Here is a 26,094-nt window from a genome sequence, read left to right on the forward strand (position 1 = left end):
CACTTGATCGTACACTTAAATCATCAAGCAATTAAAAAGACACAGAGGCCAATTGTGTTTATCTGTTTGCTCTTTTGTAGTCGCCCGGACGTGCATTTTCCAGCCGCTCGACCGGAATGACTGAGCTCAATGGCGGCCCGCAAGAACGTTTTCGGGGAAAATCGATATACTACGTCGCGAGTGGTGCAATCAGTCACAATACGCCGGTTATTGTGCGTTTAACAATGCACTTTCAATTTCGTGATACGGTTATAGGTGTGTTGAAACGGCGCCGGTGTCTCTCCCGGTTAATACATTTGGTGCGACTGCCAAAGGTGACTGCCAAAGCGTGATGATAATTAAGCCGACATACCGCGCCGCGCGCGCTCCATTATTTTACTCGGCCCGAATTTGACACACATACGTTGCCATACGGCGGAACGTAATGAAACCGGCGCGCTTCCTCGGATCTTTTATGCCGGCGGATTGTAGCGAACGGCGCGAATGCGCGGAATTGACGAATGGACCGCGTAAAAGTGGGGAAAAACCCGCGACACCTGAAAGCCGGCACGATAATTAACCGCCGGCGCCTAGTGATGACTGAGACAGTCGCCGGCCGAGTGAACTTGCGCTTCTATAGGCGGTAGTTGCGCGCAAGTTTGAGCTTTTAATTAAAAATTCTGTTTATACCTTTCAATCCCCCGCAATCGCGCGACGACGCACGCGAATGCGTGTCGAGGCGACCGTTTCGCGCGTCGCGCTCTCTCCGCGGCCGGTCCCGTCGCTATTAAACGACTCAAGCATTCATCGTGGCGTATATTTTACAAGCATCAACTTTGCAGATTCCACGGGTCGTGCGTCCGCACGGAAAAATCCTTGTGCCAGAAACAACGGATCTAAAGTACCACCTCCGGGAGTCAACCCGGTTAAAAATCCCCAATGGAGAGCGCGGCGGCCGCAGCCGCGGCTGGTTATTACCGACCGCGAGAAACAAAAGAACGAGCCGCGCTAGCTGGTACCAGGCTTACGGAAAGAGGGATTTAATCGGTGACGAAAGCAAATGTACGAATTACACGAGCGTCATTAATACGGCACGTCGCCCGCCGATACAAAAGCGAGCCGAGCTCTAAACGCTTCGGAGCGATTGTAACGCCGAGAACGAATCGCTCTCTCTCTCTCTCTCTCTCCTCTCGATCGCTCATCACTAAGCAACTGGGCCGGTCGCTCGCGCGTTTGTCCGATTGGGTGGGCGCGCATTATCCTATTAAAAGGGGGAAAAAGCTTGGCGAGAGATTTAAGCAATATACAGGACAATTTTCTGAAAAGTCACGACACCGAAATTCGGACAATCCGCGGAAATAAATATAATGTTGCCGAAATTGTTGGAATCGTTTCTCGTCATTTGAGTAAGAATGTATTATACTTGGATGATATATTGATATTGATACGCGCGCGAGCGTGTGTGTGTGTGTGTGTGTGTGTGAGTTTGTGATGTTTGTAAGGTAACAGTTTCTGCTTCGCCTTCGAGAAAATTGCATCCCAGAATCGCCTCTCGGTACTCGGATTTCGGTATTTACGACTTTCCGGGAAATTGCTCCACGGTTGCCGAAGTGACGTCGAGATTTTGATTTTCTCAGGACGATGCACGTCGCTCCGCCTCCGATTAAAGCACACGGCTCGTGACCGTATATCTCTCTCGTCCCCGTGATTCTCCAGAGCTCCATTCCGACTGATTACCGTCCGCATCCAATTTTTCCTACGGCGCGTCCGTACGCAAATTAGCATCGTCCCAAGAAAATGTGATATTTCGTTAGCGGCGAGATGAAGAGCTGGCTGCAATTTGCGGTAGATCGCGGGCGATATTAACGCGAGCGGCGTTACGCGACGTCAACATCTCCCGATTCGATCGAAACATTTTCCGGGGGATCTAATTGGAAAATTATGCGTATCGTAAAACAGCAGCGAGACGGAGAATTGGCTCTCGGGTCGCGCTTGCGACCTATATCTCGTATCGCGAAGCGTAAGACTGTTTCGCCGCGCGGCGCGACTTAATGGGCGCGTCGCGCAGACGCGCTTCCTCGAAAGCGGCTAATTAACCAGGAAAATATGCAAAGAAGCGAGTGGCGTCTCGCGCGGCGGCTAAATTTAGGCGGCGCACGCGTCGTAGAATTTAATAGACCACGGTATTATAGATATATCTGCCGCGTCTAACTCCGACGCGCGTCTACCGAAGCGCGGATACGGCGGCCGAACTTTCCCCATCATGCCGCGCGACTTCGACGTGTGTGCTCCGTTTAAACCTGCCGCTATCCTACATATTGTGCGCGCTTTATGTTACACTTTCCCGCTCGATCGCGTCATCCGCCGGTGATTCCGCGCGCTCTCTCGTCTCATCGGGGCTGCCGCGGAATCCACCGTGCGAGATATCGGTAGCGCGTCGAAAAAGCGCGAGAGAGTCTCGGCCACGAAGAGTCTCGCGCTTCCGGCGCATTTTGAACGAAATTTCGTTGGCAACACAAAATTCTTCAGACCAATTCTTTGCTCCGTATTGCTCGACATCGTAAAAATCGCCGTGCGCAACAATCTTCACAGACATAAACAATTGCCACTTTCAAATGACTTGAAGGAACGCCATGATTTTTTCACCAAATGTGAAGGTGACATGTGTGTATCACAACTTAAGAAAGCAAACGGATTTGATTTACAGTTGAGCCGCGATTTAAGAAAAATAAAGTTCGGATACTTTTCGATCACATCACATAGCACATTACTTCTACATACACATATATATATGATGGTATGCGAGCTGTAAATAGGCTAGTAGAGTTACACAGCGGCAGTTACCGTCTCGCTATCAGGCCGGCCTAAAATGTTATTAAACGGTATTACACCCCGTGTTGTATTGCCCGGCTATTAGCGTCCGACAACGTGATTCGGTTGAGGCGAGCGACGAGAACGAGCCTGCTCGAATTTCGGCAGGCACCGCCGAGCCTCGACGGTATAATTCGGAAACAACGCTCGGGCGCTCGGGGGAAAACACAGGACACCGAACATGTCCGCACGTTCAGGCTCCGGATTCAAGTCGGCCTCGACGAGCGATGACTCATATCTCCCGGCATTAAAGGTGAAAAGCCCGGCCGAGCCGAGTCGAGAGAGAGAGAGAGAGAGAGAGAGAGAGAGAGAGAGAGAGAGAGAGAGAGAGAGAGAGTCTTACGGGGCGCAGGACGTGTGCGCGAGCGCGAATGTAGCAGCAGCAGCAGCAGCAGCAGCAGCTCTGGGAGCGGCCATCCAAACGGAGATTCGATTGTGTTCAGCCCGCTAGGTTTTCGCCGCTCGGAGAATTAATAGAGGTCTCCATTGGCGGCGGTGACGCCATCCCCGGCCGCAGGGCATATTTTCTCTCTTGCACGGGGGGTGCGTGCAAGCCGCACCACACACCGGCCCGTTTCGAGGGACGGTAAATCAACATTTCACCGTTGTCCCGCGAAATTAAGGAAACCCTTGATCTACGGGCCATCCACGCTCGATTCCTGATCTACGGCGTGGCCCGGACTTTTCTATGTCCACCCCCGCATTGTCCCGCTTGAATGGATCTCGCTGCCGTGCCCCGGCCCCACGCCCGTATTCGTTTCTTTCCTATTTTCTCTCCATCTTTTACCTTCGAAACTGTCGAGGGGATCCATTCACGTCCCCCGGGCTTGTCGCGTGACCCTGCGCGAAATCGTCACGCGAGACGACCGGGCCGCGCGGATATATTCAAATCGACTATCGCTTCGCTGCTCGCGCTCGCACGAAAAACTGAGAGAGTTGGCTTGAATTTTGGCGCGTTTTATCAGAAATTTTATAAGAAATTATTTCGCCCGTTCACACACGGCGACGCGTTTTCCACTCGCGCTGCGAACTCGCGAGATTTTGTACTACTCGGATGCAATTTTGTATATTATTTCGATCAGCAAAGTGATCTCCTCTCTTTCTCCTTCTTTCTCTGCCGCGCAATCGAGGACTACGCAGCGGGATTGTGAGAGAAGAACGACGACCGGTGCGTGTTGTGCCCTAGATTCGAAGGAGAGCCGCCGGGGTCACGTAGAGCGCGTGAGTGGATTTGACCGTGGAGCGCAGCGGAATAATTCAAATTTCGCTAGCTGCTTGATTCAATAATAGCTTGATTTAAGATTCATCTGGCTTCTCCCCGCGATTATAAAATCAATCGCGAATAAATTTCACTTATTAATTGAAAATTACAATTCATTTTATCAATGAGTTTCCGATATCAAGTTAGCTGTGATTTCAGCAGATTCGCGAGATAACGTAGACCGCGTATCACCATTCATACATACATTACACAACCCCTCGCGTGTTATCTTTCTCTAACGTAGAACGCTCAAATTATACGATATAAACATATCTCGCGCATAATACGTCGCGGAAAATCGTCAATCCCCGGAATGTTGAACGGGCAGGAGGCGATCCCCGGCCGTTCGCGGCCGGGGAGGTACACAAAAGATCCTAGCCGGCGGGGGAGGTGGGAGAGGGGCGTACACGCCGGGTATTAAACAAGGAATTTATTTCGCAAAGAGCGAGAATCGAGCGACACGCCACATATATAAAATTAAACGACCTTTCTTCATTATTAGCTCGCATTTTCCAGCATATTTTCACGATAACGTGTCCTCCCACGTACAACTCGCATACACACGTCGTAAACATGCGACGTGCATATACGCGCGCGCGCGCGCGCGTATAGCGACACGTGGTGGATGCTGCTAGCATATCGCGCAGCTTTAGTGGCCTTATTTCATAACACACATCGGCATTTCGATGTGGCAATATGCCACGATCATGACGATGACGGTGGTGTAATAATGATGTTTACGCCCGACTGTCGCGCAACTGCCGCCGTTGACGATGATGAAAATATCGCGCTCGGTTCCGCGCGCGCGGAATGAAACCACCACCACCACCATCACCACCGTCCCTGTCGGCCGGTCGGTCGGCCTACGGAAGTGAAAATGCGAGAGACAGAGGGTGAACTGGAGGGTGAGAGGAAAGAGAGAGAGAGAGAGAGAGAGATGCAATAATAAATGGCGCTCCATTAGTCCCACTTTATTGAAAACCGTGGGCCACGTTTTAACCACCAGACGGTGGGCGAGCCCGTGACGCGTGACGTCATCATCCGAGATCCTTTTAATACCGGCATCTTTTTCATGCTACGCCCTCCCTTTCTGCATTCACTCGGGCCATATTTCAACAAACCTTTCCGCCCTACGAAGTCGAATCGAGCTACCAACCAACTATTTACTGCCTCGGATGATGATATCGAGTTCGATGGATTTCGCAAAATTTCGCTGAAAGCAAACCAGTCCCGAGACCACTCGCGTGACGCAAGATTATGGATATTTGGACTCTCTCGACTCACGGAGAAAGAGGTTCGTCGTTCTTTTTGCTTCGGCCGTGTTGCATGAATGCGCGACGCTCACCTCGAGAAAAAGAGAGAGAGAGAGAGAGAGAGAGAGAGAGAGAGAGAGAGAGAGAGAGAGACTCGGGCAGACGGGGAAAACGCACGGATAATTTAATCTACCAAGAAATGCGCGCGAATGAAAAGGAATCGTGTCAAGTGCGGGGCGTTTCGTAGTCTGGCCGTTTCAACACAATATTTGCTTAATGAAAACATCCCTCCTGCGATCGGACACGCAAAGCGAAGCAAAGCGCGAGCGAGATCGTTAGCGAGCGGGACTGCGATCGATGAACATTTTACTACTCGAGTTACACACACGTATAGCGCACATTGTCTCCAATGAAGAGCGAGTACGTGTCAATTTAAAGACGAGCACCGGGGCAATTTCATCTGAATAATCGATCTTAAATTCGAAAGCTGACCGTGGTCCTTGCCAAGAGGCGCCAAGCTGGGGATATATACGGGACAATCGCGCGCGAGTCTCGAGCCGCGAGTCCGCTGGGCACAAGATAAACTTCCGTCAATTTCCTGTTGATATCGCAACAGCGCCAAGATCCCGTCGCGACGCGACGCGACGCGGTATCGACCGATCGCTCGCTCGCCGGCGGATCGACCGGCGTCGACCGGGGGTGGAAGATGATGAGAATCGGACTAATTCACGAGAATGGACCGCCGCTGTGTGCCCACCGGAAGCTCCGACGGCCGAGGATAGGCCATCGGTGCGATTGTAATCAGACCACCCTCCGTTTTCGACACGTTCCCGGCATCCACTTGGCCGTTCTATACTTTCCAACGGCGGCGTACTCTCCATTCGGGGTAACCGATGCCCCAGCTAGAGACCTTCCGGCGGTAACTCGATTTTCGACTACTCGTCTTGATCTATTCCTACGAATCAGCGTGTGGAAGAAACCGTATCGGGTCGGGCGGTGAATGCGAGTGGGTAGCTAGGTAGATAGGTAGGTTGGCTGGCTGGCTGGCTGGCTGACTGGCTGGGGCTGGAAGACTGGTAGGAAAGGTGAAACGAGAGAGGGAGAGAGGGAGAAAGCAGAGAAAAGGAGCATATTTTATCGAGCCGATGCGAGCGAGCGAGGCTGTACCGCAAAACGCGCCGCGACTCGCACTCGACTGCACGACCGTGTGCGAATCGATAATTTATCCCCCCGAAAGCTTACTTCGCACACCGTTTCACCACCACCGCACTCATCCGACCGGTTCTATCTGATCGTGGAATCGCGCGACGAGCGACGACGGGCTTTTCGCGCGCGCGCGCGAGAGAGACAGAGAGAGAGAGACAGAGAGAGAGAGAGAGAGAGAGAGAGAGAGAGAGAGAGAGAGAGAGAGAGAGAGACAGAGAGAGAGGGAGGTGACTAGGCGGATGGTTGGATGGGCGCTGAGGTGGACGGGAGGCCAGGGAAAAAAGAAACACGAAACGGCGCGTGTAATTAAGGAAGGAGAATGGCAGGGGAGGAGGGGTGTACACATGGCAGAGGGAGGCATCGCGGCGCCCGATGCGCTGAGGTAATCGACAAATTAGCGCGTCAGCGCCGCGCCGCGTAATAAATAAAGAGGAGAGAGAGAGAGAGAGAGAGAGAGAGCGCGCGCGCGCGCGTCTTAAAACGCGCGCGGCGGAGTGTCGTAATTAGAGATGAGGTAAACGAACAGCGCGGATCCCGGCCGGAGGAATGCGCGATGCATATTCAGCGAACGTGGAACACACACGCGCGCGCGCGCGCGCGCGCGGCGGACGGCCGCGCCGTGGCAATGGCAAATCGGCGATTTCGCCCCCTCCCCCTCCGCCGCGCCTTCCCCATTAGGAGAAGCGCAAATATCGCTGCACCGCCTCCCGGGAGAGAATAACGTAACTTCATATTAAAGATGTTCATAACTCTCGCAGCGGAGTCGCGTGTTCAATTCGCGTCCGGGTCAGCGGCGATATGCAAGCAGCGCCCGTTGCTCGCTACAAACGCATTCCCCTCCTTCCTCCCCTGCCAACGGATTATATATATACGTGGCGTTTATAATTCAATCTCTCGCAGAATAAGCGTTCTCGTGGCCAGCTGGCGTCGCAGGAGTCGCGCGGCTGGAAAATTCGCGGCGGCGAGTCACGACGAAAGGACGAAGGGGAGCGCATTTCGACGCGGCGCGATGCGCTACTCGAGACGCGCGACATTGTCCCGCAAATGAGCGTCCCTGAGGTGCGCGAATTCACCGTTTCTCCGGCGTGGCGAAAACTAATCGCACCGTACGCTCGCGCTGTGCCAATTATCGGAAACTTTTGTCGGCGGAAGGTATCGCTCGCGCGCGCGTTCGTTCAGAATTCGTCGTTATTTTCAGATATTCGCATATTCCCACGCCACATGCCGCGCCGCGGATCGCTCGTACAAAATGGCTGTGATTAATAATTAATCGTTCATAATTATTCGCCGCTTCACATATTCCACGGTCGGCGGCGGTTTGTTCAGAAATAGCCGCGATTAATAATTATTTATCACCCTTCATCTCCGCCCTCATCCTCCCTTCCGCCGGCCGCCGTGTCGGCGTGTGTGAGTATGTGTGTGTGTGTGTGTGTTCACGTTGGAAATAATTCAATTACAAGCGTGTGCAACCATCAGCGTCCTCTCCTATTCGCCGTCGGGTTATTTTCACATGTGTACAACTTAGAGGTCGCGTATCTTGTGTATTATGAAGAAGCTTCGATTAGCGCGAGCCCCGAGCGGCGTGTTCTCTCTCTCTCTCCTCTCTCTCTCTCGCGCGCACGCGCGCGCGCTGTGAAAGTAATTTTCCAGGCGAGAGTATCCGCTTTGTATTACTCCCGATATTTCAGACCGAGGCGTGACGTTACTGATGAAAGAATGTGTCCATTAACAATTTAATGAAGAGATATTCTCAGAGCAAGAGAGCGGAGCGATGTTGTTTGTTCGTGCCGCACGGGCGCGTCACGGTTATAAACATCGATTTCGCGCAATGATACTGCACAAAACCGATTTGCCTTCAGCCCGCTTGGCCGCCTCCTCGCGCGAGTCCGCCAGCTCTTCGATTCATCACGGCGAAAATGAACACGCTCGGCTTTAGACGCTCGTCGGGGCGCGCGAGCGCGTCCCAGCGCGAGCGAGAGTTCGCGAATTCTTATCTGCATTTTTCATTGGACGCTTGACAGCAATATTCCCGCGACGGCGGGAAAGTTTGTCGCCATTTTTCTCTCTCCTCCGCAGGATCTATCTAATCGCCTTTCGACGTTTCTGTTTCAGAACACTATCACATATTCGTCGGGGACCTGAGTCCGGAGATCGAGACACAAACCCTGAGGGAAGCGTTCTCAGTCTTTGGGGAGATCTCGTAAGTCCTCTTAATCTCGCTCATTAAAGACGACTTACCGTTCTGCTAGTGTTATACGAACGATAATATAATGACGCGGTGCCACCAACAATCTCCCAAGGAGACGAAATTTTATCTGCCATCCTCGATTCACAAAGATTCCCCTAACGCACACCCCGGGGTTCGTCCTTCCATTTGGGCCCAATTAAAAACAAGTGGCGCGCGCTCAATTTCTAAACGCAATTCCGTACGCGTGTATAAATAACGTACGCGTACGCGCCGGATACACGGGTTAAAGAAAATATTTAAATAGCACGCGCGCATGCTTTATCGTTTAGCTCGATAAAGAAAAGAGTACAGAGCGGAGTACGGAACGTTAAATATCTTGGTCGGCGAAGGGTCATGTTTGACGTTCCCTGTTTTTCACAGCCGTGAAAAAATATCAGTCGCGGAACATGCAATGGCAAGAAACTTTTTGTGCCGCGCGAAATATTTAACCGGCTGAAATGTGCCTCATGCGTTCGAGCGGAAAAACCGGTATAACACATTTATGCAAAAGAGCCGCACGCGCCACGCACCGCTCGCGGATATCGTTCGCAATCTTAATGGCGTCGGAAATGCAATTTATAAAAACCGCGGATTATCAAGCTGCAGGAGGTAGGGGGAGAGGGAGAGGGAGAGAGAGAGAGAGAGAGAGAGAGAGAGAGAGAGAGAGAGAGAGAGAGAGAGAGAGAGAGAGAGAGAGAGAGAGCCGTCGCCGCCGCTTCCGGGCCCGGGAAACGTCAGTGCTGACGATAAATAGACATAATCAAATCCCAGAAATTGCAATAGAAGGAAATCCGGAATATTTCGTTTTATCAACCGGCTTCGCGAGTTTATTACACTTTTAACGACCTCGCCCTCTCGTCCTAACTGAGCTGTTTTATGAGTTTCCATCATCGTCCGACGTTTCACGATGCACCGACGCGAACAATAATAACGCATATCTCTGCGATCGCGCGCACGCGCGCGCGCGCGGCAGCCACCACGAGTCCTGCGACCTTGCGCTCCGTTAAACTCGCCGGTCGATAGATGCATGACGATAATATCGCAAGCCCCGATACCCTTCGAAGTCGGGCTAGTCGCTGCGAGCTAGGGGTGAAGTCGCGTCAATCTCCGCAGTCTTGATCGATTGTATCGGTGAGCCAGTAACATTAAGCCGCTTGCATTTATGCGACGGCGGCGGCGGCGGCAGCCCTACGCATCTCTGCAGATACTATTTAGAGAGCGTAATTAATCCTCCGCGAGTTTCCAGCGTCACTGATTGATAACGGACGGCGAGGCCGCATTTTTTCCCCTTCTGCGTGCGTGCGCGCGCGCGCGTGTCTCCCTTTCTTGCGAAAATATCACATCTCGTCGGCGAGCGGTGTAATAAAATGCTGAAGAATTTTGAAGCGTTCTAATTGGGACGGAAAATTCATCTGATAATGAAGAATGTTGCAAGGTTTGATTCTTGACACGTCCAATTAACAGCCGTCAAACGCGCGAGTAACAGAACGACGCGGAGGGCATGCGCTTCGCGCACGAGGGTGGAAATTAGGATAACGCAGTTTGCTGAGGGGGAGGGGGAGGGGGAGGGAAAGGAGAAAAAAGAAAGAGGCCGCGTGTTAAATATCAAACGCCGAGGAATGTTAATGCGACCACGCTCGCGAATTATCGAATGATGAGAATTACTCGCTCGCTGCCGAAAGCAAATTACCGCATACACATGCCAAGGGGATTCGCGGTAGTCTAAGAATAGGTATAATCAGCGGCGGAACTTCGATTTCGCGAGGAAATTACGGGAGCAAAACAAAAGGAACGTATTGAGCTTACATTTTGCGAGCATGCGAAGTGTCAGTAAGCCCGCGCTCCACATCGATTGTATCTGCAAGCCAGTACGCTACGCCCTGTGATTTTACGTGACGAAAGTCAGGGACAGTATCGCGATTTCCCGGCGCGATACGGCCGCGCGAAAGAAAGCGGACTAAATAAATGCAGCCAACGCGCGCGCGAACAAGACGTAGAACGCGGCGCGCAGGTGCCGCTACTAACTAACCCTCACCGCCCCATCCCCCGTCGGGCGTTTATTTCGTCGCTTTTATATTCCTCCGGTCGAGCGTATTTACGACGTTTAACAACGATTCATCGTGCCGCGCTTTATCATCTGTCTCTCTCCCCCTCTCCCGCCCCTCTGCCCTCTCGCTCTCTGTATCTCGCGCGGATTAAGAATCTCGATCCGTAAAAATCGTAGGTAGAACCGCTCTCTATCGCACAGCATGGATCTTCGTATCCGTTTCTCGCGCGGCAAGAAATCTCCATTCGGATTTCGCATCCTGATTTATTCTTGGCTCATGCAGATGCATGCACCTCTACTCGCCCGCGAAACTTCACGAGCGTTTGCTCGACGGCGGTACCGGTGACGGCTGCGGCGAGGTAAAGAGGCAGAGGGCGGAGAGGGGGATAAAAAAGAGGAAATCGCCGTACGTGTGTATGCTGCGTGTGCGCGCGCGCGCGCGCGAGGGTATCGAAATTTCAGATTCCAATCTAAACTCGGCCTTCGAGCGACAACCGTGCTCGACAGCGAAACAGCTGGAGGTAGGTACAGTTCGCGCCGCTTGGCACAAGAAGACGGCAGAAAAATGGGCCCCTCTCCCCCCTCCTCCTCCTCGTCCTCCACCTCTTTGTCCCCCTCCTACTCTTCTTTCTCCTCCTCCTCCTCCTGCTCCTCCTCCTCCTCCTGCTTCTCCTCCTCCTGCTCCTCCTGCTTCTCTGCCGCCACCCCTTCAGCCGCCCCCCATTCCTGCCGGTGCCCCTCTTTGGAAAAATCGATTCAAACTCGCTCCACGAGTACCTAAGCCGCGCTTTAAAAAGCTAGTGAAAAATTGCCAGCGGTTTTCCTCTTTTATTTTGTTTTCGCCCCCTCCCGCCCCCTGCCCCGGCGCCCCTTCGCCTTTCTCTCCTCTCCACCAGCAATGCTCCTCACGCCTCTCCTCTCTCTCTCTCTCTCTCTCTCTCTCTCTCTCTCTCTCTCTCTCTCTCTCTCTGTGAGCTCCGTCCAATATTCCTTTTCCCTCGATCCCAGGTATACGGTCTTCCCTGCCTCAGCTGCTTTATCCCGGAAAGGCCTTCCTCGTGCCTCGTACTTGGCGCGATAAACATTCGTGATTAATTATATCCTCTCCGGCGCGATCGAGTATACGGATATTACGTCACGACGAGGATTGTATTACTGGGTCAAACGTATTATGGATAACCGTTAAGTGAATCTGTCCGAATGCACCGTTGACGAAGCGCGAGCGTTTAGCTCGCCCGCAATAACCGGCTCGGAGGCTTAGCGGAGAAGAGAGCGAGTTATCGCAAATTCATATTGATATCCCGTCGCCGAGCAATTTCGCGATTCTTATACGTGCCGGTCAGCGCATTTCCCTCAAATATGAATAACGCCGCGCCGGCGAGTATCGCTCGCCAAGCGTGAAACGCGGTTTAGCGCTTCTGCTTTTCGGGCAAGTCTTTATGAATATTGCACCATAAATTTTAATTTCGTATATATATACACATACATACACACATGCGATGCAGGTGTTTTATATACACGCCATATATATACACACATATATATATATATATATTTATATATTTATATATACACGCGCGTATGACCTGCCGTCACGAAATGTCATCGCGAGGTATGATGGCTTTCTTCGCGTTTTTGCGCAAACAGTCAAGCTGAGAGGAACGATTATTTTTCGCACAAAGTACCGTATCTATCTCGCGACACGATGGAACATTTTTCCATGAAAGAATAATAAACTTGGCTCCTGTTGCTCTGAGAAAAATATAATCATTAACGTACGTTGCGATCTTTTATAGAACGCACTTTGAGAGCGTCACGTTTAATCGCACATTACATCAAATTACATTAATTGGTATAAACTTGCAGAATAAAAGTAGCGCCATTGAACGTTACCGTGATGATAAGATCTGTGGAAAAGTAAACGAGGATATAATTTCCTGAGAACGTGGAAATATATATGTGTGAATATACAATGGAACGTGCGTGTATGTGTGTGTGTGTGTGTATGTGTACGGGAAAAGTATGCTTTTTCGTATTAAATCCCTTTAACGGAGAAATTTAATTACAAATTGTCGACTCGCCCGGTACTAACTAGAAATTTTAACGATGCAACTTGAAATTTTAGTCACGCAAATTAATTATTGGCCGTAATTTGCAAACGATGCAATATTGAAACATAAATCGAGGCTCTAATCGACAATTACCGATAGTGTACTGCGAAGTACGAGTACATTTTTGGAAAAGTCATTTAAAACGTTTTTAATGATGACAGTTTCAACTGCCGTGCGTATTTATTCGGCCGACGTTCTTGGTGCATTATTCTCGTATCGAACGACGTTATATTAAATACGCGCATGAAACGCGTTAAAGCGCCAACGAGTAATCGTCGCAGTCTCTGCAAAAGAGACAGAGACAGAAAGAGAGAGAGAGAGAGAGAGAGAGAGAGAGAGAGAGGAGAGAGAGAGAGAGAGAGAGAGAGAGAGAGAGGAGGAGAGAGAGAGAGAGAGAGAGAGAGAGAGAGAGAAAGAGAGGAGAGAGAGGAGAGAGAGGAGAGAGAGAGAGAGAGAGAGAGCCAGGAGTATCTTTCAAAACTTGAGGGCAGCTCCGCGAACAATGACTACAATGGGGTAGGGATTTCTAGAATGGTCCATTCACATGAGTGCGACAACTTGCTTCAGCCTATGTCCACATTTGCATACGAGCACATTGCAGTTACACCTTGATTACTGTCGGAGATTCAAAGTAGCCAGCCGCGGATCAGAGACAAAGTAGCTTGCAGGTGATACGAGAGAGTAACGCTGTAACTTGCACACCGCGTGTAAGATAAAAGTGTCAACTAGCGCCAACTCTGGACACTGTAGTTACCTTGGCCCTTAAACACAGTTGTTTATAGGTGTCTAATAATAAGGTGGAATATACGTGTACGCATATTCCACGTTGCATACTTCGCGTCGAGAGAGTTTGAACATTCGTAATCGAGAACGGCAAAATAATGAGAGCCTCCAGAGTTGGGCACGAGTCGGTACTTTTACCTCGCAAGCCGCCGCGCACGAACAATTGTTATCGTCGACGACGTCTCTATCGGCCGAGCACAACGAGCGCATCACCCGGCGCGAAAGGACACAAGAAAGCGGACATGAAACGGGAGAAATTTTCCGTGCCGGCGAAAATTACGCGCGCAAGACAAAGCAGACGCGTGAGAGAAGTTGACGTTTTTACCAGGGGACAAGGACGCCCTTTGACAAACGACGCGCCAACTCGGCAGGGGGAAAATCGCAACGCCATAATGACGATTGAATTTCTCCCCGGTCGGGATTAATCGCGCGCGCGCGCGCGCCCGCGAAAACGTCGTGCGAAACACCGTGGAAATATAATCCGGTAACACGCCACGGTTATATCCCCGAGGAAAGCGACTCGTAATGCGCTGGCCTCAGGATCGCCGCTCACGACCGCGTGTTTCGGGTATTTCGGTACAGCGTTAGGCCGTTAGTGTCACAGCTTGATCTCGGCGGAGAACCAAAGCTCGCTTTCAGGTTTAAATGGTGGTTAAGTAAGCTGGCACGGTCGCCTTGCTCTCCCTTCTTCCCTCTCTCTCTCTCTCTCTCAATTGCCCTTCACTGATGCACGATTCTAACACACGCGCGCACACACACACACACACACACAAACGTCCATGCCGGCGTTAAACATATGCGCACACCCGCGCATGCAGACGTGACTAGCACGTTTTCAGAGTCCAACGCGCATAGCCTAACTTATGATACACGAAGGCGTCGTTATGACCGAGCCCCTTACGCTTTCGCGCCACTTCCTCAACCACCACCACCACCACCACCAGCACCACCAGCATCAGTCCTCCTCCCTGCCACCTTGCCATTTCGCACGTCCACCGCCAGCACCATCGCCACCGTCACCACCATCCACTTTTAATCCATGGATCTAGGACCGGAGAGTAACGAAAGGAACCGGCGCCGTCGACGGAGTCTGCTTGGCAAAAGTATAACGAGTAGTACCAGGCTTGTCCCTGAGCAGCGCCGCGCACATTGCCGTATCCCGAGATTTCGTTATTAATATTTAACTACGGCGGAAAGATTAAAAAGTTTCAGGAATTTTAATATAGTCATCCCCCAGGGAGTCGTTTCCATGCTGAAACCTGCGCCAGGCGTTCACACGAACGAGCCACGTGTGCACAGGAGCGCGCGGGCGAGCGCAAGTATGTATGTGTGTGTGTGTGTGTGTGGGGGGAGAGGGTATGGGTGTGGGTGTGGGTGTGGGTGTGGGTGTGCGCCGTGTGCGATGTCCATGTGTGACACACGAGCGCGGGGCGCGTACGCGCGAACACATTGAAATTCGGCCGCGCCGTTTCTCACGGCGCGGCGAACAGAATTTTAACGACCCTCGTTATCAATCTCGCGACGAGAGAGAGTCTCGACTGACCGACCGGCCGTGCGATCGACCGATCAGCTTGCTCGATGTTCGTTAACGCTCCATGAGGCTGGTGCCCGTTATAGCGCCAAGGATTCCGCCGGGCGAAATCACCGATTTTATTGCGGCGGTGGTCGAGAGCCCCGCCCGGTCCGAACGGCATCGGTCTTTTTCCACTCAAGACGTGTCTCGTTTCTCGGCCCGCTCTTCCGACGACGCCCCGAGACAAGGATGCAAATCGCGCGACGACTTTTTCCCCTCTCGCCTCTCTCTCTCTCTCTCTCTCTCTCTCTTTTTGCACGAATTACATCAACCACGGCAGTTTCTATCGATCCCGCGTTTACTGTTCCGGCAGAGGCATGCGTTTAGCGCTTATCGCACCCTTCACGCGTGATCTGCCACGTATAACGTCCGAATTAATATTTCGCCCTCGCAACACGCATGACCAGAGAGTCTAAATGTCGAGAGTTCACGAGCGGCTCTTTGTTGCGCCGGGGCCTCCTGGACGATCTGTTAAAACGTTACACGCCAGTCGTATCCTGCGAAAATGTGTCGTAACACGATGGGCTTAGCGCGAGCGTCGACAGGAAAATTGAACTTGTCCTGTGCGCGCATCGGTCATGTTCCTCGATTCGCTATTTCTCCGGCTAACGACAAAACAGTCCTCCGCGCGATCGGTCAACCTGCCTCCCTCCTCTCCTTCGCCCTCCGACAAACGGCAAATTTTACAAAGTTGTCGAAAGCGCGGCGCTTCGCGATGAATAAAACGACCCTGACTCGGCTCCTTGACACTTCTCGCGAAAAAAAGATTCAGTATAATAACAAACTAAAGCATTTATATCTGCATCTTCTAATGATTCAAAGTAAATATAAAAGAGAAAAATATATATTGTATCTTAGATTCTGTTATGTAATACGGTCATTGAAAGACACGATCTCCTGATTATTTCGAGCAAGTGTTAAAAAAAAAAAGTATAATTAAATCGCATTGATCCTCTCGATATTGCAAGATATTGCAAACACCCATCACCATAAAAATGTCTTTTCTTATCTGACTCACCGATACACAGCAGACAGAGTCAGTCACGTTCTGCTGCGGATCTGTAACAAAAATATAGTTTCGTTAGTTAAACCGTTAGGTTAAAAGTTAGATTAGGTTGAGTTCAATTCGCGGAAGCGCGCTCGCAGATACAAACGTTGACCCCTTGCCATTGTAAATTCAACGGCTTTTATTCCAGTCGCTCGGTTTTCGATCGCAATAAATGAAGAAGAAATGTACAAAAAACGATCGGTGAAGCTCACCTTCAAACCGACTCTGCTCGGCCCGAACCGGGTCCTCCGGTGCGGCATCGGCGTCCGTCGAAACTGCGTCCCGATAATCGCGGCTATCGCGTGGCTGCAAACTCCAGCAGATCTGTAACAAAAAACGAGTTTCCTCATTAGTATTACAACGACAAATGCGCCCCGCATCAAGAGTACGAAAACTCGAGACTACAAATTAGCTTCTTCAACTTAACCAAGTTAACCAATAAAAATTTACCTTTAAAGACCATGAAACACTGCTATTACTCAAGATGCTTCGGATCGTCACGCACACACACGCACGCACACACACGCACGAATATTACACGTTACACGCGCGCGTACACTATGATCGAGCGTGAAAATTCGGAAATTATTACGCGCGGCGATCCGCCGATCCGTCCGCCGCCGCGACGTAAACAATACTGGAAACGGTCGCGGCAATTGCGTACTTATGAACATGTTGTTTTCAAAGTCGCGCGACCTTGTCCCGCCGGGACGCGTCTCAGAGAGCCCATAACGTTGTATAAAACTTACCTTTTTAAACGAAAAGGTAAACAAAGAGGCGACAAGTACACGCGCAACACCTATTGTGTTATTTTTAGAAATTTCAAATTATTTTTTTTCAAGTAATGTACTCTTGATGAGGTGTATAATCAATCTAGAAAAGAAGCAAAATGTTTTCCATGGCGGTAGCTGAAAGGTGGGTGTGTGTGTGTGTTGTTTATTCGCAACGCTAACTTCGCTAATAAATCACAATGAAAGTTTCGCGCATATAAGATTTAACACGCCGATAATGATCGAGATATTTCGCGGCGCGGCGGTCTTCTCCGAGAACTCGCCGGTACTATTTATTTCCCCGAGCCGGCTATAAAGAGAAACGTGTGAGATAGCGTCGAAAGGATAAAAAGGCGTGATTGCTTTACTTTGCAGATCGTCGCCGTCCGTCGCGGCGGGATGTAAGCGTAAAAAGAAGTATCGAAGCGCGAGAGAGAGAGAGAGAGAGAGAGAGAGAGAGAGAGAGAGAGAGAGAGAGAGAGAGAGAGGGGGGCGGGCAGGCGGCTTGCGAGGGCGCAGTAGGGGGGAGAGGGGTGGGCGGGGTGGAAAGAGCGAGTTGGGGAGGTAGCGGCAAGGGCGGTTGGAAAAGTTGACAGCCTCCGAAAGTTTCGACACCCTGTAGGGAAAGCGACGGCTCGATTAGTTTGCAAACGACCGTAACTTTTGCTCGAGATCTTTATCCGTAAAAGTACAGACAACTTTCTCGTACCGGCGTCGGCGGCGTCGGGGGTAAGTAAGGGATACGACCGGTTCAATTGTAATGTCGGGACATAATAATTCAGCTTTCACTGTCCGTCCGATGTTATTTTTTTCTCCTTCGAGCGCTTTCTCATTTGTGCGTATTCCTGCGGCGCTCGCCCTCTCCGGCGCCGCGGTGGTGGCGGCGGCGGCGGCGGCGGCGGCGGCGGCGGCGGCGGCGGCGGCGGCGGCAGCGGCGGCGGCGGCGGCGGCGGCGGTGGCGGCGACGCGCCGACGCGCGGTTCGACTTCCTTGCACATTACCGCAAAGTAACTTCTAACTCTACCGTAATTTTTTCAGGATTATCAACGTGCACGTGGTCGACATTCGTGCTTGTCAGCCGAAAGCTTTCTGAAACTTTGCGAGAGTAGTGCGAAAGCACGTCCCTCGTCCGGAGACGTGCGAATTTTATGTGACAAAAATAAAAAAAAAACAGGGGAGGAGGAAAAGAAAGCTTTCTCTCCTTTTCTCTCTCTCTCTCTCTCTTTCTCTGAGATGGCGCATAGAAACGGCTTTTAATTTATTCACGGGCGAAACATCATTAACGCGATTAATACACGCGAATTGTTTTTCTCACGCAGAGACCCTGTTTAATATCTGCTACCAGATGCTCTCCGATCCATTTCATTTTCCAATGCACATGCCGGCTCTCTCTTTCTCTCTCTCTCCCTCTCTCCCCCTTTCCCTCTCCTTCTCTCGCGAGCGAGCGCGCGCGCTCGCTCGCACGGAGAGCCGTATCCAGTCCGTAAGAAAGACGAAGGATCAAAGCAACGACCCAACGAAATAGCTTACCCCGCCGGATATCGAATTTCGAGGGTGGAAGAGAATTATTACTTACGAACCTCTCGCTGGCTGCGTACTTACTTACCCTCTTATTGGCTATCTGAAGGCAGCCGAACATTTCTCATAGCGGGTAAACTCCTATTTACTCGTCGATACATTTTATTCAATTCTAAAAATAGCGCGCGGCTCCGACATAAGCGAATGCCAGGAATTACGGCGAGTAGGTATGTCAGAGGAATTCCGAAGCCGCATAGCGCTTACGCTTCAGCGGAAATTCCGGAAAATGTTACGATCTTCAAAAATCTTTCGCGCTGCCTGACGACGCCGCCGCCGCCGCCGCCGCCGCCGCCGTCGCCATCGCCAGCGCGTCGACAACGACGACGACGACGACGACGACGACGACGACGACATATCCGTTTCGCGATATCTAGACGTTGTCACGAGCCAGCCCCCGGTGCTAATGACACCGGGGGCGCAATTCCGCCGCGTGCACTTTGCCGCCGTTGGCGTTTCACCACGGCGAAGAGCCGTGGTGCGATTCTGCTCGACCAGCCGCTCGCTCGCGCAAATCCACGCAGATCCATATACTCACGAGTGTTGCGAATGTGCGGTCACTTGATTTATTACCCCTCAAGATTATCACTCCCTTCCTGGAGAGCAGAGAAACCCGCCTCCTCTTCTCCGCGCGACCTCTCTCGGTCTTTCCTCTTGGAACCGCCGTTCCTCCCGTGAGTGGTTTGTGACTTCCTGCCATGGCTCGCAGGGGGCGAGTCTACACGGCTCAGAATTCTGCCCGAAGACGACGACGTGATGTATAGATCAAGACCGTTTTAATTCATTGATCATCGATAATCCGCCGACAGGGACCGGCAGCGCGCGCGGAACTTGCCGGACGAGTGAATTTAATACGTATCGCTGAGCTCTAACTGACTTTTAATGACACTGCGACATATCGATCGGCGCATTATTGCGCGTTGACACGCGTACCGCGCGTGTCTTTAAACCGCGAGAGGCCAACGTTGTGTCGCCGTTCGTATCGTCTCATGCACGTGTATGCAGTTACACACACAGACACACACACACACACACATGTGGGGGTTATTCCCGAGCGTAGAGATTCAGTTGTAAATAAACAACGACAAGTAAGACAGGATTATTGCCATCCGATCCGTTCCACCCCCGAACCCCTCGCGTCTCCCGTCGTATCCGCGCGCGCGCGAGCGCACGCGAGCGCGCGAAAAACTCCCATGTCAATCTCGTTTTATCCACGGTAAATCCGCGGCGCATATATTTCCCGCTCTAACAAGTACATATGCTCGTTTCTCCCTCTCGTTACCTCACCTCCGCCACCGCCTCTCGGTTTGCCCTTCCGATGCGTGGGCGGATAGGACAGGAGAACGAGGCGGCGGGTGGAGAAAGGGTCGTCGCGCGAAGAGCGATATCCCGTGAAATGATTCAGGGAAGTCGCCGAATAATGCGCCTCGCTGGTTCGGCGGTAGGCACTTAAAATCCGGAGACTGGAGTCCTCCGCCTCGGGCTCACGACGTCCGGGGATTCCATCCCCGGATCCCGCCGCCGCGCCGGAGGGGGCGGAGGGTTATAGTAGTAATAGTAGCCGGTCGCTAGCGACCGAATCCACTGAACGAGCGGCGCGCACTCGGACTTGAGACGTTGTCAGAGTTTAAATCTTACCACCCTCCTCGCCGCCCCTCCTCCCCCGGCCAGTCGGGGCTGCAGCGACGCGCGCGCGGACGCCCCGTTCCTCTCTTTATTCCCTAACTCCCTCGCTCTAGGAACGACCACCGCGCGCTCTGCTGCTCTCTGCCTCTACCCGCTCTATGGCCGCCTCTCGACAAACTGACCCCGTAAACTTAGCCTCGCCCCAGCCATCTTCCCCTACCTCCTCTTCCTCCTCCTCCTCCTCCTCCTCCTCCTTCTCATCCGCTAGCTCTTCTACCACCTCCTCCTCCTCCTCCTCCTCCTACTACTACTACTACTACGTCTCAACCGACGCTTCACCCCCTCGGCAAATAGTCAAAGAGAATTCGGTCCAACGAAGCTGTGACATAGTTATGACCGCCTTTAACGTACCTACGTGCCGTGGCATTCGAAATTGTCTCGCCTTCCGCGCACGGCTTCGGAAGTCTCCAGCTCTGGCCTTTGGACGATCATCCTTTTACTTACTGTCGGAGGAAGTGTCAATTGCACGCTGACTCGTGTAACGCGCCCGACGGCTGTTCGATTCGGCGCGCACACGAGAGACAGAGAGAGAGAGAGAGAGAGAGAGAGAGAGAGAGAAAGGAAAAAGAGAGACCACCCGCGGGGAGAGCGAGCTTTTTTCCCTGGCAGCTCGCAGACTATAGCCGCCCCCGCAGATTACCGCGAAAGGAATTCCGTAAATATATAATCAATTTCGCCCGCGCGTTCCGCCTGATGAATTTAAAACACCATCGCGATCTTTAATGTCTTTAACGTTCCGCGGACGGCCAAGGCGAGCCGGCGCCTTCGTCCTCGCCTACCCCAACCCCCCGCGTACTTGGCGAACTTCTTTCGGTACGGTGAACTTGCTCTCACTTTCCCGACTTCACTCGCAACTTCTCCGGTTACTTCGTCTTCCTCGCGGAGGGAGCTTCTCACGCGAGCTCACCGCGTGCGTATGCGTCGAGTGCGTCGGAATCATCCTTGCCGCGAGTCGAGCTCCCATGTTCCGGCGTTGCGAATAGTTCGCGGCGAGCACACGCTGTCGATGGAAGAAGGATGACGCCGGAGACGTGTAATGGCTGACTACCTGCAATGAGGAAGTATCCGGGATGTCGGACGTTCGAGTGAACTAGCCGAGCATATCCGTGGTGGAGTTTGGCGGGTAGCTAGGTCAACGGGTATGAAATTTCAATGAGGCTACTACTCCGCGTCGCCACGGAAGAATTCCCCCGGTGCGCGTATAGTCCACCAGGGTTAGAATTATGCTTAGAGTCTGAAATATCGAGCGACGGAAGAAGGGCGTGGAGGGCGGCGCGAGAAGGAGCAAAACGGAGGCGGGTGGGAAAAGAGAGGGAGAGGGGAAGCAACGGCGGCGGAGGGTAAAGAAGAGGAAGAGAGGCTGAGTGGAGAACAGAGAGAGAGAGAGAGAGAGAGAGAGAGAGAGAAAAGGAGCGGGGAGGAAAATTGAGAGAGAAAGTGAGAGAGAAGGACAGAGGGGAGGCGGAAGAGCAAAGAGGGAAGGAAGAGTAGAGACAGAGATCTGGTAAGAGGTTGCATCGTGCATTCTCTTTGTAAACCCTGCTAAGGATCTCCTGCCATAGCTTCGCCAACTCCTCGTACAGATAGAGAGAAGATAGAGCCGAGGTACACATCCAAATACAAGCCACGTACGAGTCTCGCTTTGAAGCTCAATATCTCGTTTGCCAGGAATCGAACCTGCCGAAATCAATGTCACGCGCAAGTCTTGTCCCGGAGCTCTCGATTTCACCGCCTCCCGCCTACGACTCTCGCGACTCTCGAAATCGAACAGGTGAGTCCGCCGCGCCGGTAATTTCGGCGTAATTGTTATACAACTTGCCGGATCTTGCCGTTGCGCGAAGAGACGCCAAGTGTATCTCGCCGAAGGTATTTTTCTCCTCTCCCATTCCCCCACTCCTTCTCTCCTTCTCTCTCTCTCTCTCTCTCTCTCCCCCCCTGTGTTTTTCCTTCTTCTTCTTCATTATAGATTTTTCTGCAGATCCTGACGCTGACTGACTATTCTATTCCCCAGGCGAAGTATCAAAACTAAGAGGAGCGAGCGAGCGCCTTAACACGATTATAATAAATAAGAACATATATAAAACATAAAGAGCGCTGGCCACTAACGGCCTTCGTACTGAAAGCTCAAAATTATAAATAGCACTATAAAGGAGCACTTTGCTCATTAGCTCATAAAAGTGTGCGCTCATAATGTACGCTTTCCTGCGAGTAGGCTCTTCAGGCACTTCGGCCGCTCCTTACCTGCTGCCTCGTAGTATCCCTTTCAGAACCTCCCGCGGCTCCCTTTCTTCTTTCTATCGCGATGTACAGAGCGTTTCCAACATGCAAATTGCACGACAGCCGCTTGCATTATTAATTTCGACGCGCGCGCGTAAAGAATACCGTGCGCCTGGCAGCTCGTCGCAACAGTACGCGATCACGATCGACGATTAATAACGCGTCAATCCGACGCGGGAGCAGCAAGTACGCCCCGAAGTATCTGCCATAATGGAAACGCGAGGCGCGGCTAAATGGATGTGTGTCGCGAATATCTTCGATTTTTCCCTCTTTTAAGATCTGTTCGATCGCGCATTCGCTCGTGCTCGAAGTTCCTCTCGGTTTAATCGCGCGGTACTTAATAATAGTCAAAGGCAAGTGTGGCTGATCAGGGACACACTCGTACACGCACGCGTGCACGCACCTGACATGCGCGCGCCCGGAAAAAAATACACAACGACCTGCGAGCAGACAAGAAGGGCTTAGGGTCAGTATCCAGAGTTAGTCGTCCGCTACGTCAACCTGCGCCTCGAGAGAGACGTCGCAGGGAAAGAACTACCCTTGGAAGTGGGTGTATGCCGACGGTGGGCCCGAGCACTTGTCCGAGTAAAATATTCAGCTCACTCGACAGCACAACGATATGTATTCGTCCTCTCTGTCTGTCTGTCTCTCTCTCTTTCTCTCTCTCTCTCTCTCTCTCTCTCTCTCTCTCTTTCTCACACCCCAGTCCTATCTCTTGCTACCCATTCCCGACTTCCTCGGATTCTCCGATGGGCAGTTTCTCCTTTCGGTCCTTGGTACGTATTCGACCGAGTTCGGGCAACTTCAAGAGTTAGCGATGCGCGATGAACTTTTTACTCGCGGTACTTCCCTGTTAACAGACAACGCGCGGAGCGCTGAATTCGGATTTGCGTTTGACTCTCTTTTTCTCTCTCTCTCTCTCTCTCTCTCTCGCCGGTCGGTCTCGGTCTCGGTCTCCGGGCGGAATTCGTGAACAGTTATGAGTTTATGTCCGCGGTAATAACGCGATGTGACGTTATAAGAAGCGACGTCGACCGGAACGCTGCTCTTCGACTCTGTCTCGGCAAAAAGTAATAAAGATCTTCCAAGAATGTCGCGTTATTTCGAGAAATCCGTCCTCACCTCCGCTAATGTCAAAGATTTCATGCAGAACTCTTAATTCAAGCAGCCGGTTAACGACCCTCCTTATATATAAATTGTCAGACGCAACCGCGTGGACGATTCACCACACAGCTGGCGCTTATTAATCAGCCTTATTTCCGAAGAAGCTCCCCTGTCGGAGCAAATTGATTTCTTTTTCTCTTTCTTCTCCTCCCTCTCTCTCTCTCTCTCTCTCTCTCTCTCTTCATACGTGTGATTGGTTATAGAATTCCGCGAGACATACGAAAAATGATACCCCAAAAATGGATGTACTTAATAACACGGGAAAATAAGGTATTTCGGCAGCATTGTGGCTCCGAGAGACGAGGGTCTCCCTCGTGAGAGAGATCATTATTTATCCCTCAGCGAGGCTAACCAATATTAATTTGTCGGAACACGATAGCGGACTCGTTAAAGAAAAGAACGTACATTTTGCGAAAGAGAAAAAAAATTAATCACTGATCCTCCCTCCGCCTGGTATATAACGATCACGCTACAACACCGGCTGAATCGTTCGATTAAATGCGCTACGCTCTGTGTACGCGACGAGGAAAACTCGCGCGCAAGCCTCAAGTGAACCTGAGAAATAAACGCGCACATTGTGTGTAATGAAGCCTCGGAACGGAAATAATCCGCGAAATAATTCCGCTTGCCGGCAATTTATCGGCTATTAACATAAAGGGGACTCTCTCTCTCTCTCTCTCTCTCTCTCTCTCTCTCTCTCTCTCTTTCCCCCCCTCCCTTCCTTTCTCCGCCAACGATGGTCTTGCGCGTTCGCGTCTTTGAAGCTATTACGCGAAGCGCAACCACGAAACAAGAGGCTGATATCCGCACAAAGCTCCGGCCGTGGTATATCACATTCAGTACATAGGAGAACGCGTTTACCATGCCGGCGTGTCGCGATATTAAATCGGCAATTCTTTTCCGCGGACGAGACGGCGGCGGCGGCGGCCGCGGCAACCGGCTTTCGCCGCGGCCACCGCAATACTCGGCCAACTCGTTCGAACAAAGGCACTTCGGAAGAGAAGTCTACGAGCGTACGGAGCGAAGGAGAGCAGATAAAGGTACCGGCTCGGCTCGGCTCGGCTCGGCGCGGCAGCGGCGGCGGGTCGGGTATTCACGATCGGACGCAACACGTAAAACGATGCAGCCCCAGAAACGGCGGCCTTTCTATGGAAGTGCCTTTCCCCGCTTTGCCAATAACGCACACTTCGCGGTGGCGCAACTGTAGCCAGCGCGACTATACAGCAGATCGGGCGGCGAGTAAAGGGATAGAGAAAGCAGCTGCGGGACGACCGAGGGCTGCGCACGTGGGAAGGAGAGAAGCTGTGCGCAGGGGGTTGACGACGCTGGAGGAAAGCGAGGGTGCGAGGGCGAGCGAGAGAGAGGAAGCTCTTTGAATACAACCGCGATTCGTGTTGGCTCGTTGGTCGGCTGAGGGTAGCTCGACGAGGGACCGAGACGTCCGAGTTACGAAGGGAGGAAGGCCAGAATTGGTACGAATATTTAAATGCCGAGGGATTCGAAAAAGCTCCTGCCCCTCCCCTCCTCCTCCCCGGATACCCCACGCCGCAACTATCGACGCGCCGAGAGAGAGAGAGAGAGAGAGAGAGAGAGAGAGGGAGAGAGAGAGAGAGAGAGAGAGAGGGAGGGAGGGAGGGAGGGAGAAGAGAGAGTAGAGAGAGAGAGAGAGAGAGAGGGAAGAGGAAAGGAGGGAGCTTTGAACGCGAAATAGTTGCGACTCGAACCTCTGAAAAAGCGACCGAAATAAGGAGGTTGAGGGGCCGGGAAGACAAAAGGAAAGAGATGGAGGGCAGGCGGACGAGCGGGTATATGGCAGGCGGTTACAATTGTATGTGTCTACATATAGAAAAAAGAAAAGTCGCGAATATCATGAAGGCGAAAGTGGGAGTGACCTGTTTGCTACTATATTCTCTCTCTCTCTCTCTCTCTCTCTCTGATGTAACGGCGATAAGATGCTCGTACTCGACACGACAATTTCTTACGTTTAAATGATTAATCGTCTCTCTCTCTCTCTCTCTCTCTCTCTCTCTCTCTCTCTCTCTCTCTCTCTCTCTCTCTCTCTCCCTCTGTCTCTTTTTATTCCTCTTTTTCTCTCATTGGAAGTTGTAGTTTAACGATCTTTTTTATTCGCCAGTGAATAGATTGATTATGTGATCGGCCGTGTCTGCGAGTTGATAGCACGGCCACAGCCGTAAAATGTAAATTTGCGTAACCGACATACAAGAAGAAAAGTTTCCAACTTAATGTCATAACAAGTAACGCT

General features: G+C 51.8%; 1 protein-coding gene across 8 annotated transcripts in view; it reads left to right on the forward strand.

Moving 5' to 3' along the window:
- Positions 1 to 26,094, forward strand: part of LOC105192538 (nucleolysin TIAR) — a 472,885-nt gene that overhangs the window by 357,705 nt on the left and 89,086 nt on the right. For all 8 annotated transcript variants that reach the window (XM_025298465.1, XM_025298464.1, XM_025298462.1 and 5 more), the window contains one exon: positions 8,683 to 8,770. In XM_025298465.1, the coding sequence (XP_025154250.1) occupies positions 8,683 to 8,770 (88 nt within the window). The remainder of the gene's footprint in view (positions 1 to 8,682; positions 8,771 to 26,094) is intronic.

The sequence above is a fragment of the Harpegnathos saltator genome, unplaced genomic scaffold (genome assembly GCF_003227715.2).
Source record: "Harpegnathos saltator strain DR-91 unplaced genomic scaffold, Hsal_v8.6 scaffold219, whole genome shotgun sequence".
Classification (NCBI taxonomy): Eukaryota; Metazoa; Arthropoda; class Insecta; order Hymenoptera; family Formicidae; genus Harpegnathos; species Harpegnathos saltator.